Here is a 15,330-nt window from a genome sequence, read left to right on the forward strand (position 1 = left end):
CAGGTAGTGACGTCAACCTTGCCTCGTCTTGCAGTCTCCAGTGTTGCCAGAAAAAACGAACGTGGATACCAGCATATTACGATACCGACTCTCCAATGAGGAGTGTGTTCCATTGCTATAATTTGCTCACCTTGGGTGAAACCTCGGCTGCCCCCGAGTATAGGAAGATCCAAGCTATTCAACATAAGGATTGACCGTGGATGGAGTGGATATAAGGAGAACCTTCCATGTGGGAATTGTGATCTGCCAATGATGAGATTGAAGGGGTGAAAAACGCGATTGATATATTTTTTTAAAATCTGCCTTAACTCTACAATTGCTCCAGGAGGAGGAACATAGTGAAAAAGAGTGAACTTTCAGTCCACCTTGAGTTGCGAGATCAACATAAAGATGAGTATTCAACTCTTTATCTATATTTGCATGGCTATTATATAAGAGGAACTGCTCCTGTTGGTTTCGGACCAAAATTCTAAAAGAAGGAGGAAAAAGCAAAAACTGCAAGTGTGAACTGAGACCAATGGTGTCTGAATAAAAATTTAACGTGGATACCAGCATAGCAGGATTCCGACTCTTAAATGTAGGAGCGTGCTCCATTGCTTAAATTTGCTCACCTTTGGGTGAAACCTCGGCTGCCCCCGAGTATAGGAAGATTTAAAGATGAATATTTAACTCCTTATATACAATTGCATTGCTATCACACAAGAGGAACTGTTTCTGTTGGTTTCGGACCAAAATTAGAAAAGAAGGAGTAAAAAGAAAAAAGCGCAAGTGTGAACGGAGACCAATGGTGTCTGGATAAATTAAATCTTCAGAACCGGTTCTTATAGCTAATCTCTTATATGGGTCTGATTTTGGCTTATGTATAGAACACCTATTACCTAGATATCTCATCATGACATGTCATTGTGTTTAGAGGGGGATAAATTAATGGCAGTAATGTTATAAAAGTCTGTGTTGGTATCCTGGCCAGGAGACATTTTTTTAAATTATGTACATCTAGTTTGAAACAAATGTGTTTTCTCAAACCCTTTTCTTTTCCTATAAAAAATCTTTGTATTATGGATAAAAGAGGAAAGAGATATATTTATATATAAAAAATCTTTAAAATATATTTTTATATGGAATTTAATAAAAATTTATATAAAATTATTCTTATCCCAAAGAGTGCCTGGTATGTTTTGGAAAATATATATATTTTTTTTTTTCTTTTTGAATTGTTGCTCTCCGAAACGGCACCGTGCTATATATGGATTGCATATTTTGGGATTTCTATTAGGTATGGTTTATAACCATTTCTTGTGTTTAGTCCTATGATATAAGTCCATCTAGATTACAAGACACTGGATAAGTAGCAGAACAAAGTCCAATACTGACACGTCGCCATTCAGAGATATCAAAAAAAGTTATAAGGAAATCTCCTATAGAAAACGGGTGACAACGGGGAGGGATGGACCAGAGCCGTTATCCCACCTGTGCTAATCTGAGAGGAAGAGGGAGAGGAAAAGGTTTTTTAGCCAAAAGCCATCCCATCTCGGACTACCTTTTGAGAGACAGGAGGGACATGTAGGTTATAGGTCCAGGTCTGACGAGGATGAGTCCTAGGTTATTAATTTATCCTCATGAATTTTAACAAGTGAGGAAAGTGGTATCCTTAGAAGGGGTTTGTCATTCGTCCCTACCAATAGGTTTAATTTGTTTACCTGGATTAAGGATCTTCATTTATTTGCCCGGAAATTAAAATGGAAGACATTTTTCAAGATGCACGATCGACGGAAATGTCTAGAATTGGGTATACTGGAGGACGATTTGCCAGATCTCAGATTGTTGGAGGGACTATGGGAGGAAGGTCAAAGAGAGATAGGCAAGGGTCCGTTTACAGACCTAAGGGCTCCTTCCACCAAATTTGCAACTCCTAATGACAATGCCCCCATAGACGTTTTTGTAAAGGTTGTTGAAGACCAACTTAAATCACTCGATGACTTTAAGCATGGTCATTTCAATACAACCAAGGAAGAAATGGCAGGCTTACGATCCCTGGAAACTGATGACACGATTATTATTAAGCCTTCCGACAAAGGGGGTAATATCGTGGTCATGGATCGTAGCATATACAAGAAAATGTGTCTCTGTATACTGCGTGATCAACAATGTTACAGAGTGTTAGGGTCTGACCCCACAAGGATTTTTAAAAATCAGTTGAAGTGTATTTTGGGTCCAGCTAAAGTCCTCAACCTTATCAGCGAGAAAGAACTGAAATTTATGCTGATTGACTTCCCTCAGGTCGCAACGTTCTATAGTTTACCCAAAATTCATAAAGGGACGACCCCATTAAAAGATCGCCCGATTGTATCTGGGATAGACAGTCTGTCGCAAAATGCCAGTTTGTATTTGGATCAGATCCTCAGACCCTTCGTAGTGTCACTCTCTTCCTATGTCAGGGACACTATGGATGCCCTGAGAAAACTGGAAGGCATCCGCCTTGATCATGATGTGTTTCTTGCTTCATTGGATGTCGAGGCATTGTATAGCTCCATTCCTCATGATCAGGGATGCACAGCCATTGATTATTTCCTTAAAGGTAAAGGCACACAGTTTCAGGCCCATAATTAATTTGTTATCTCTCTATTAAGATTTATATTGGAGCGCAACTTCTTTCTTTTCGATCAGAAGATCTACCACCAGCTCAAGGGGGTTGCTATGGGGAGTCCATGTGCCCCCACTTATGCCAACCTATATCTGGGCTGGTGGGAAAAAGAATGTGTTTTCAATGAATTAATGGAACAATGGACTTCCTGCATCCTTTTATGGATTAGATTCATAGATGACATTCTGATATTATGGAATTTGAGTTTGAGAAGTTCGTGGGGATCCTTAATGTGAACAATCTGGGTCTTTTCTTTACGTCACAAATTAACGAGAATAAGATTACATTCCTTGACGTTATGATTCACAAGACACCCTCAGGAGCCATTCAAACGAACATGTATAGAAAAACTACTGCCACAAATAGTCTCCTAAGACGGGAAAGCTGTCATCCATTAAGTCTTAGACCTGGGATTCCGAAGGGCCAATAATTGAGGGCACAACGAAACTGCTCTACTATATCCGACTTTAAGATATCGGCACGGGAACTGGAAAATAGGTTCAGGTGAAGAGGATATCCGAGACATGTCTTGAAAGAAGCCTATCAGAATGCACTAGGCAGTAATCGGGATGGCTTACTCAACCCAAAACCCAAGAAAGATGAGAAGGACCTAGTCAGGGTCATTGGCACTTTCGATTCTGCCAGTGTTGAGATTCAGTCTATCCTACAACGTTACTGGGGAATTTTGCAAGCGGACCCAGATATTGGGGGCTTGGTAGGAGAGTCTCCTTTGATTACGTATAGACGTGGCTGTAACGTTAAATATCGGCTAGTGCACAGCCATTTGAGTACCCAGGAGCCATCTGGTACCTGGTTAAATAGTGGCCTGAAAGGAAGTTACAGATGTGGGTCCTGTAAGGCGTGTGCGTCCATACTCTGTAGCAGTAAATTCAATAGCACCATTACAGGGAAGGTCTTTGAAAACAGATCCTATATTAATTGCAAAACCAAGGGGATAGTTTATCTGATCACCTGCGGTTGTAAATTGCAATAAGTAGGGAAAACGAAAAGGGAATTCAGAAGGAGGATCAGGGAACATATAGGTGATGTTAGGCGAAAAGAGGATACCCCAGAGTCTCGTCATGTCTGGGAGTGCCACAAAGGCGACACTTCAAGCCTCAAATTTCAAGGGGTGGAATATATTAGACAGACATTGAGAGGCGGTGACCTGGACAGGAGGATCCTGCAAAAAGAAGCACAATGGATCTACCGTCTACAGACCATCAGTCCCCTAGGTCTTAATGAGCAGATTTCTTATGCCTGTTTTCTATAGGAGATTCCTTATAACTTTTTCTGATATCTCTGAATGGCGTGTCAGTATTGGACTTTGTTCTGCTACTTATCCAGTGCCTTGTAATCTAGATGGACTTATATCATAGGACTCTGTGTTTGTAATATCTGACCTATGGGTTAAATGTAATGTCAATATTTACACAGCGTACCTAATGTGGCTTGGCCCAGGGGGACTTTACCCATGATCCCGTTTTCTGCATGTTAGATTAATATGCGTGTATATGAAGGATCTGGGTTACATTTTTCTCCCTGCGTCATATGTACGCTGTAATGCCGATTTTACCATCATTCTGAAGTTCGTTTTATAACGAGCTCCGTAATGTCCATTTACTTAGTGAGCTACTATCCCCTTAAATCTGATTTGTAATAGAGGCGATGTGGTGTTGGTATCTTTCATTTTGAGATACACTTGCTCCACGATATTATATCTCTGTAATAGTAAACATCCGCTTTTAGGTCTCCAAGGTAACTAGGGACGCTGCTTGTGTCCAAGCTAACTCTGATTGGCTGGTAGAAAGGAGGCTCGGCGCTAAGCCTGCAACGTCATGATTGACGTGTCTACTGCGGGTTGGCGCCGGGCCGTAACTACGCCATCAGAGTGGGAGGGCTCATGCCTGTCAAAAGACCGGAACTTCGCCGGCGCGTGTGCGGCCAGTGCATTAGAGTCGTACACGCGCCGGGAGGTAGAACCGGCAGTAACAGCAGAAAATAAATGTATTTAAAGAAACAATAATCCCTGATGATGTGTCACTTTTACCTGCGACACTGAAACGCGTTGGATTGTATTAGTCAGCGAGTTGTGTCAGTATAATATATCATAAGGGGAGAGGTTTTTTTTTGGCGGTGGAACAATATCACCACACCATTATACCTTTCTCCATTACTGACCGTTTGTCTGAGCCTGTTGTATTGTATTAAGGGCTATTAGAGCTCATTTTAACAATTTATCTATTAAACATATATTTTAATCGTTCTAATCCAGGCAGTCAATCTTGAAATTTAACGGAACGTAAGAACTATATCATTGTGCTTAGTTTACATGTCATTAAGACAAGTATTAGTCTTAGGCTGGATCCACACGAGCGTGGCGTTTTTGCGTACGCAAAAACGCGGCGTTTTGCCTACGCAAAAGCCACTTAACAGCTCCGTGTGTCAGCCCTGTATGATGCGAGGCTGCGTGCTTTTCGCGCAGCCGCCATCATTAGGACACTCCATTTGGATGTTTGTAAACAGAAAAGCATGTGGTGCTTTTCTGTTTTCATTCATCCTTCTGACAGCTGTTGCGCGAATCAAGCTGTTCGCACGGAAGTGCTTCCATGCAGCATGCGTGGTTTTCACGCACCCATTGACCTCAATGGGTGCGTGATGCGCGAACAGCGCACAAAGATAGGACATGTCGTGACTTTTTTCAGCGGACTCACGCTGAGTAAAAATCACGGACATGTCTGCACGGCCCCATAGACTACTATAGGTCCGTGCAACGCGCGTGCAAATCACGCGCGTTGCACGGACGTTTTTCCCGTTCGTCTGAATAAAGCCTTATTATGTTTTATGAGAAGATTGGGACAACCAGGTCAGACACGAGAGATTGTTTTGAGCAGATATAGGGACCGTGGATTTTATTTTTACTAACCCAGTCTCAATAGAGGGGATTACCCCTTTCATATTGATCACATTTGTCTTAGGAGCCCCTTAACTACCTATTCTGGAATAGTAGTGTTGTGTACCCTTTTTCTACATTATTTGTTTGCTGTAATTTTTAACTGGATGAATAATTTAACGTGCATCAGTCATGAGGCGGGCGATCATTAAATAGAACACCTACAAGAGTGCACCCCTATACAGACATTCTATAACAGAATTGTGTATTTAGAACTGCCAAGCTATTAAAACAGAAATGAAGAACCTGTCAATAAGTAGCATTGGTAATAAAGAAATGTTAAATATGTGCTAACTGTTAAGAGTATATTGGAAAGATAAAATACCTAAAGTGACTTATCTGATTCTCTAAAAGTAAAGCAAGCCGCACTTTAATCTCTTCAAACCGTTCTCGCTCCTCAGTTGTAACAGTCCCAATTCCGTCAGGCCTGTAAAAAAAAAAAATAACCATTATTAAGCACACTTGATTATAATATAACCTAGTACCCACGCTAAAATTAATAGTAGTTTTTCTTGTGCGTACAAATAGTTAATTCAACATAGGATAGTAATTTTGCTTACATGTTACATATTTGTTTTCCTTTTTAAACTGAAAAGAAAAAAGGTAATTGTATATAGACTAAATATTAACTTTAGGCTATGTTCACACGGAGTATTTTGGGGGAGGAATATCTGCCTCAAAATTCCGTTTGGAACTTTGAGGCAGATATTCCTCTCCCTGCACGCCGATTTTCGCGGAAATTATCGCGCTGTTTTTCGCCCGCGGCCATTGAGCGCCGCGGGCATAAAACAGCGAGAAATACGCTTTCTCCTGCCTCCCATTGAAGTCAATGGGAGGTCAGAGGCGGAAGCGCCCGAAGATAGGGCATGTTGCTTCTTTTTCCCGCGAGGCAGTTTTACTGCTCGCGGGAAAAAGACGCCGACGCCTCCCATTGAAATCAATGGGAGGCGTTCTCGGGCCGTTTCTGACGAGTTTTGCGACGCGGTTTCCGCGTCAAAAAACTCGGCAAAACACCCCGTGTGAACATAGCCTTATTATATTAATCTAAAATATCCCATAACACAAAGTAAAATATAGGTAGTAGTTGGGTAATAGCTTTACCCTAGGGGATCTAAAGGCTGGATGTCCCCAAGTGCATGTCGGCTACTTCTAGGGGCCTTTAGATAATATCTGAGTGTAAGTCCAAGACAAAAAAATATATGACCAGTTCACCACAGTCAATATTTGCCCTTGACTAAATTCTAATCTCAATAATGTGGCAATAACCAACTAATTAATATTGTGCATGAATGAAACACATATTTAAGCTATATTAGTTAGGCTTGCTTTATAAATAGGGGACATCCAGCCTTTCGATCCTCTAGGGTAAAAATATTACCTAACTAGTACCTATATTTTACTTTGTGTTATGGGATATTTTAGATTAATATAATAAAAAAATAATTTTTAGTTTCTACACTAATCTTTTCCAATTCCCTGTCAATTTAAATATGATTTAGTTGGTGGTGTACAACTGGTGAAAGTCAATATAATAATAATTTACGATTAAAATCTGCTTAAGTAACACTATTATCATTTATAGATTTGTTTTCCCTGTGTACAGAGTGCTGGTAATCAATTGCAACTAGACAGAGCTTGAACAGTTATTTTTTTGGCAAACTTTTCACTTGTGTTATCTATACAATTAGACAGAACGGTTTTAAAACCCAATCACAAATTCTCAATTAGACTGAAGTTTGCACTTTGACTTCTACTATAGGACAGCTGTTGTTTGGAAACCATAATAGAAGCTACTAGTTGGAGTCTATGGACACAATCACTGAATAGGCCAAACCAATAATAAAGCAACATGTAACAAAACAAAAGAGGATTAGTGGCCTTTAGCGATCAGATTCCAGCTCTCATTTTCCAGAGGCCCTTTTGAAAATCAATGCAGCAACCTCACTGGTAGGCATGAGCAACTCCTCCACTTTTCCACTGCATTACTTTTTTTTGTCTACTAAAATGAATGTAAATGCGAAGACAAGACGTTTGCATTGCTAGATCCAAAGGTGAATGTTGGCGTTCCTTTTGCAGTGAAGGAATGCTTTCCCCATTTTTACTAAGCAGGCAATGAATGCACAGAGTTAGGCCTCATTTACACGAGCGTATTATACGCGCGTGCGACGCGCGTGCTTTTCACGCGTGTCGTACGCACCTATAATAGTCTATGGGGCTGTTTAGACGATGCGTGAATTTTGCGCTGCGTGAGTGCGTTGCGTAAAACTCACGACATGTTCTATATTCTTGCGTTTTTCACGCAAAACACGCACCCATTGACTTCAATGGGTGCGTGAAAACAACGCATGCCACACTGACGGTCCTGCGTTGTATGCGCGAAAATCACGCAAGAGCTGTCAAACTCCTGAATGTAAACAGAAAAGCACCACGTGCTTTTCTGGTTACAAACATCCAAACGGAGTGTCAAATTCGAGATGAGCGCACCGAACTTCACCGGGTTCGGCCAAACTCGTTTTGACCGAAACCGGTAAAAAATGTTCGGGTACGCGACGTCAGGAGACAGTCACTGTCCACGGTGCTGAAAGCGTTAAACTGGTTCAGCACCATGGACAGTGACTTCCGCTCCGAAAATCCATGAACCTGTAAAAAAAAAAAAAAGTTCTGACTTACCGATAACTCCGGTCCGACCTCCCGGGATGACAGTTAAGTCCAAGTGACAGCTGCAGCCAATCACAGGCCAAGCACAGGCTGCAGCCAATCACAGGCTGCAGCGGTCTCATGGACTGCGGCGTCATCCTGGGAGGTGGGGCCGGATGACAAGAGTGGGACGCGTCACCAAGGCAACGGCCGGGAGCCCGGACTGGGGGAAGCAGGAAGTTCTTGGTAAGTATGAAAGTCTTTTTTTATTCACAGGTTGGTGTATATTGTGTTCGGCATTCACTGTCGAGGGTGCTGAAAGAGTTACTGCCGATCAGTTAGCTCTTTCAGCACCTTGGACAGTGACGGGCGTCGACTAGCCTCATCTCTATGATGGCGGCTGCGCGAAAATCACGCAGCCGCGCATCATACACGGATGACACACGGAGCTGCCAAGTGCCTTTTGCGCGCGCAAAACGCAGCGTTTTTTGCGCGCGCAAAACGCACACGCTCGTGTAAATGAGGCCTTACAATGGGAGTGACATACAGACATGTAGAGAGAAGAGGGGAAGGAAAAAGCAGCAGTGTGTTTTTTTTTTATCTACATACAGTGTCTTGCGAAAGTATTCGCCCACTTGGTAATTTTCCTCTTTTGCTGCATCACAACCTTAAGTTAAAATGATTATTGGTTGGTTTGTGTCATTTGATTTACACAACTTGTCTACCACTTTGAAGGTGCAAAATATTTTTTTTAGAGTGGCACAAACAATAAATAAGAGGCAAAACAGAGAACTTTAACCCCTTCCCGACATTTGACGTAAATGTACGTCATGGAAAGCATTGACTTCCCGCAAAATGCCGTACATTTACGTCAAATGTTTGGCACCGGCTCAGAAGCTGAGTCGGTGCCATCATCGTCGGATCTCAGCTGTATCTTACAGCTGACATCCGACTGTAACGGCGGGGACCGAAATTAGCTTCGATCCCCGCCATTAACCCCTTAAGTGCAGCGCTCAAACGCGATCGCTGCACTTAAGGTGTTTGCAGCTCATCGGAGCCCCAGCAATGAAATTACCGGGGTTCCGGTGGCTGCAATGGCAACCGGAGGCCTAATACTGGCCTCCCGGTCTGCCTAGCACCGAAGCCGGTCAAGATCCGCCCGGCGGCGGAGCCTTATCGGCTTCCGTAGCTGCCGGCAAGATGGCGCCGGGTCAGGAGCTGATCCGGCGTCATCAGCGGTGGAAGTCAGCTGTACTGTACAGCTGACATCCACCTGTAACGGCGGGAACCGGAGCTAGCTCCGATCCCTGCCATTAACCCCTTCGATGCAGCAATCGAAAGCGATTGCTGTATTGTAGCGGTTACTAGCAGATCGCCAGCCCTGAGAGGCAATCGGGACTGGCGACTGCTGTTATGGCAACAGGAGACACAATGGTCTCCTACTCTGCCATTACGGAAGCCGATTTAGGCCCCGCCGGGAGGCGAAGCCTGATCGGCTTGCTGTCAGTGAATGACTGACAGATCTAATACATTGCACTACATAGGTAGTGCAATGTATTAGAAAAAAAAAAATCTGACCGTTGGACCTTCAAGTCCCCTAGTGGGACTTGAAGAAAAGTGTAAAAAAAGTATAAAAAAGTGTAAAAAAAAGTGCAAAAAATAAAAGTTTGAAAACAATAAAAGTTTCAAGTAATCAAATAAAACACAATCCCCCTTTTACTCTTATCAAGTCCTTTATTATTGAAAAATAATAATAAACCATATGTATTTGGTATCGCCACGACCGTAACGACCTGAGGTACCAAAATATTATATTATTTATTGCACGCGGTGAACAGCGTAAAAAAAAAACGTAAAAAACTTTACCAGAGTTTCTGTTTTTTGGTCACTTTGCCCTACAAATATTAGAATAAAAAGTGATCAAAAAGTCGCACGCATCCAAAAATGGTACCTATAAAAACTATAGCTCGTCCCGCAACAAACCAGCCCTCATACACCTCCGTCGACAAAAAAATTAAAAAGTTATGGTCCTCACAACTTGGCGACAGAAAAAATACATTCTTTTTACAAAAGTAATTTTATTGTGCAAAAAGTTGTAAAACATAAAGTGCTATAAATTAGGTATCGCCAGAATCGTACTGACCGACAGAATAAAGTTAACATGTAATTTATAACGCATGGTGAACGCTGTATAAAAAAACCGAAAAAAGCTGTGCCAGAATTGCGTTTTTTTGTTTACCTGGCATCCCAAAAAATAGGATAAAAGGTGATCAAAAAGTCACATGTACCCCAAAATGGTACCAATAATAACTACAGCTCGTCCCGCAACAAACCAGCCCTCATACCGCTACGTCTATGAAAAATAAAATTAGTTATGGCTCCAATAAGTCAGGAAATAAAAAAATATGCAGTTGTGCCCGAGGGGAACATTTCTTCTGTTTCAAGAGGCGATTTATGAAGGACCTAAAATTAGGGAACCAGGAAGGGGAGAGCCCAAACATATCCGCTGGAAGCGACGGTGCCCGTATTATACCAGGACAACACTTTCCCAGCAAAATTCCCCAAACTACAAAAGGTGCGGAGTGTGGACCAAAAGGGGAATAAGAAATGACACCATTTATCAGTGCGACACTGGCCTGTGCGGAAAGGATTGCTTCACAGCGTAACACACATCTATGGATTATTTTTATTTTTTTATACCACCTGACTATGCCCCTTATATACTCCGCCCCGCTTACATGTACCCCCACATTATAAAACACCAGCAATACTCAAACAAATATAGTACCAAGCAAAATCCGCTCTCCAAAAGCCAAATGGTGCTCCCTCGGCTCTGAACCCTACAGCGTCCCCAAACAGCAGTTTCCTTCAACATATATGGCACCGTCATACCCGGGAGAACCCTTTTAACAATTTTTGGGGTGTGTGTCTCCAGCGTCATAAGCTGGGCATGAAATATTTGCCACTGAATGGCATATCTAGGGAAAAATATAAATTTTTAATTTGCACCATCCGCAGCGCATTCATTTATGGAAAAGACCTGTGGGGTGAAAATGCTCACTACACCCATTAATAAATGCCTTGAGGGGTGCAGTTTCCATAGTGGGGGTCACTTATCAGGGGTTTCTTTTTATTATTTCACATCTGAGCCTCTGCAGTTGTGAACCAATACTTTGTAAATCGCCAAATTAGGCCTCCACTCCGTATGGTACTCTTCACTTCTGAGCCCTGTCATATGTCCAGACAAAAGATTAGGGCCACATGTAGGGTGTTTCTAAAACCAGGAAACACCGCATAATAATTAGAGAGCTGTCTTGTTATGGTGGCACAAGCCGGGCACCACATATTGGCATATCTATGGAAAAAAAATCCCATTTTCACTCTGCAACATCGAGTGAACACTAATTTCTACAAAACACCTGCAGGGTTAAAATGCTTACTACACCCCTTGGTAAATGCATTGAGGGGTTTCCACTGTTTTGGGCCCACAGGCGCCCAGAAACCAATCCAGCAACATCTGCACTCCAAATGGCGGTCCTTCCCTTCTCAGCCCTGCCGTTTGCCCAAACAGCAGTTTATGACCACATATGGGGTATTGCCGTACTCGGGAGAAATTGCTTTACAAATGTTGGGTTCTTTTTTTCCTTTATTTGTTGAGAAAATGAAAAAATTTGCGCTAAAGCTACGTCTTATTGAAGAAAAAGGACTGTTTTTATTTTCACAGCCTAATTCTAATAAATTCTATGAAACATCTGTGGGGTCAAAATGCTCACTACACCCCTAGATGAATTCCTCAAGAGGTGTAGTTTCCTAAATGGAGTCCCTTTTTGGGCGTTTTCATTGTTTTGTCCCCTCAGGGGCTTTGAAAATGTGACCTGGCCTCCGCAAATCATTCCTGCTAAATGTGATCTCAAAAAGCCAAATAGTGCTCTTTCCCTTCTAAGCCCTGCCGTGTGTCCAAACAGCCGTTTATTACCACATGTGGGGTATTGTTTTACTCGGGAGAAATTGCTTTACAAATTTTGTGGTGTTTTTTCTCCTTCAGATCATCTGGAAATGAGAAAAAATTAGCTAAACCTAGATTTTTTTTGAAAAAATTTAGATTATTATTTTCAGGGCCTATTTCCAATAATTTCTGCAAAAAAACGGTGGGGTCAAATCGCTCACTATACCCCTAGATAATTTCCTCAATGGGTGTAGTCTCCAAAATGGGGTCACTTGTGGGGGGTTTCCACTGTTTTGTCCCCTCAGGGGCTTTGTAAATGTGACATGGCCTCCGCAAACCATTCCTGCTAAATGTGAACTCCAAAAGCCAAATAGCGCTCCTTCCCTTCTCAGCCACGCCGTGTCTCCAAACAACCGTTTATTACCACATGTAAGGTATTGTTTTACTCGGGAGAAATTGCTTTACAAATTTTGTGGTGCTTTTTCTCCTTTAGTCCTTGTGGAAATGAGAAAAAAAATCGCTAAACCTACATTTTCTTTAAAATGTTGATTTTAATTTTCACGGCCTACTTCCAATAATTTCTGTAAAAAACCTGTGCGGTCAAAATGCTCACTACACCCCTAGATAATTTCCTTGAGGTGTCTAGTTTCCCAGATGGGGTCACTTTTGGGGGATTTTTACTGTTTTGTCACTGCAAGAGCCCTTCAAACCTGACATGGTGCCTAAAATATATTCTAACAAAAATAAGGCCCCAAAATCCACTAGGTGCTCCTTTGCTTCTGAGGCCGGTGCTTCATTCCAGTAGCACGCTACGGCCACATGTGGGATATTTCCTAAAACTGCAGAAACTGGGCAACAAATATTGAGTTGCATTTCTCTGGTAAAACCTTCTGTGTTATAAAAAAAATTGTATTAAAAATTTATTTCTGCAGAAAAAAATGAAATTTGTAAATTTCACCTCTACTTTGCTTTAATTCCTGTGAAATGTGTAAAGGGTTAAGACATTTTCTAAATGCTGTTTTGAATACTTTGAGGGGTGAAGTTTTTAAAATGGTGTGACTTTTTGGGGGTTTCTAATATATAAGGCCCTCAAAACCACTTCACAACTGAACTGGCCCCTGTAAAAATAGCCTTTTGAAATTTTCTTGAAAATGTGAGAAATTGCTGCTAAAGTTCTAAGCCTTGTGAGGTCATAGAAAAATAAAAGGATGTTCAAAAAACGATGCCAATCTAAAGTAGACATATGGGTGATATTAATTAGCAACAATTTTGTGTGGTATAACTGCCTGTCTTACAAGCAGATACATTTAAATTGAGAAAAATGCTAATTTTTGCAATTTTTCGCAAATTTTTGGTGTTTTTCACAATTAAATACTGAACATATCGAGCAAATTTTGCCAGTAACATAAAGTCCAATGTGTCACGAGAAAACAATCTCAGAATCGCTTGGATAGGTGAAAGCATTCCGGAGTTATTACCACATAAAGTGACACATGTCAGATTTGAAAAATGAGGCTCTGTCAGGAAGGTCAAAAGTGGCTAAAGAGGGAAGGGGTTAATGTGGATAAGTACACTACCGTTCAAAAGTTTAGGGTCACTTAGAAATTTCCTTATTTTTGAAAGAAAAGCAGTTTTTTTCAATGAAGATAACATTAAATTAATCATAAATACACTCTATACATTGTATTGTTAACGTCTGGATTTTAATGCAATATCTACATAGGTGTATAGAGGCCCATTTCCAGCAACAATCACTCCAGTGTTCTAATGGTACATTGTGTTTGCTAACTGTGTTAGAAGGCTAATGGATGATTAGAAAACACTTGAAAACCCTTGTGCAATTTTGTTCGCACCGCTGTAAACTTTTTTGCTGTTTAGAGGAGCTATAAAACTGACCTTCCTTTGAGCTAGTTGAGAATCTGGAGCATTACATTTGTGGGTTTGATTAAACTCTCAAAATGGCTAGAAAAAGAGAGCTTTCATGTGAAACTCGGCAGTCTATTCTTGTTCTTAGAAATGAAGGCTATTCCATGCGAGAAATTGCCAAGAAACTGAAGATTTCCTACAACGGTCTGTACTACTCCCTTCAGAGGACAGCACACACAGGCTCTAACTAGAATAGAAAGAGAAGTGGGAGGCCCCGCTGCACAACTGAGCAACAAGACAAGTACATTAGAGTCTCTAGTTTGAGAAATAGACGCCTCACAGGTCCTCAACTGCCAGCTTCATTAAATAGTTACCCGCAAAACGCCAGTGTCAACGTCTGAAGAGGCGACTCCGGGATGCTGGCCTTCAGGGCAGAGTGGCAATGAAAAAGCCATATCTGAGACTGGCTAATAAAAGGAAAAGATTAATATGGGCAAAAGCACACAGACATTGGACAGAGGAAGATTGGAAAAAAGTGTTACGGACAGACAAATCGAAGTTTGAGGTGTTTGGATCACACAGAAGAACATTTGTGAGACGCAGAACAACTGAAAAGATGCTGGAAGAGTGCCTGACGCCATCTGTCAAGCATGGTGGAGGTAATGTGATGGTCTGGCGTTGCTTTGGTGCTGGTAAAGTGGGAGATTTGCACAAGGTAAAAGGGATTTTGAATAAGGAAGGCTATCACTCCATTTTGCAACGCCATGCCATACCCTGGTGATGGGAAGAGGTCCATGTTTTTTATGACGATTTTCTTTTTCTTACCAGTCACATTTTGTTTTGGGGAAGATATATAGATGACGTTTTGATACTTTGGAACGGTGATATTGGTCTGTTTAATGATTTTGTTACCATACTTAACAATCAGATAGGGATGAAATTCACTTCTGAGATTCATCTCAAAACTATAAAATATCTTAGAACTTAGGATTTCCCTTCAGCCTGGTGGCAGTGTCTCGAATACAATTTATCGAAAAATGACAGCTATGAATAATTTTTTGCATTAGAAGAGCTGGCATCCACCAACACTTAAGAGGAGAATACCAGTTAGACAATATTTAAGAGTCTACAAAATAGTAGATTTGAACATAAACTTTATTCTATAATACACTTTGCTAAGGCTATGAGTAAAAAGTGAGGGGTGGTAATAGCGATAAAAAAAACCTCATTGCCATTCATATATATTGGTACAGTGGTTGATCCGGATGTAAGATTTATTATTTT

The 15,330-nt window shown here is 41.3% G+C and overlaps 1 protein-coding gene across 11 annotated transcripts in view; it reads right to left on the reverse strand.

Moving 5' to 3' along the window:
- Positions 1-15,330, reverse strand: part of CADPS2 (calcium dependent secretion activator 2) — a 616,089-nt gene that overhangs the window by 254,706 nt on the left and 346,053 nt on the right. For all 11 annotated transcript variants that reach the window (XM_075857164.1, XM_075857163.1, XM_075857166.1 and 8 more), the window contains exon 14: positions 5,923-6,024. In XM_075857164.1, the coding sequence (XP_075713279.1) occupies positions 5,923-6,024 (102 nt within the window). The remainder of the gene's footprint in view (positions 1-5,922; positions 6,025-15,330) is intronic.

This window comes from Rhinoderma darwinii, chromosome 3 (genome assembly GCF_050947455.1).
Source record: "Rhinoderma darwinii isolate aRhiDar2 chromosome 3, aRhiDar2.hap1, whole genome shotgun sequence".
NCBI lineage: Eukaryota > Metazoa > Chordata > Amphibia > Anura > Rhinodermatidae > Rhinoderma > Rhinoderma darwinii.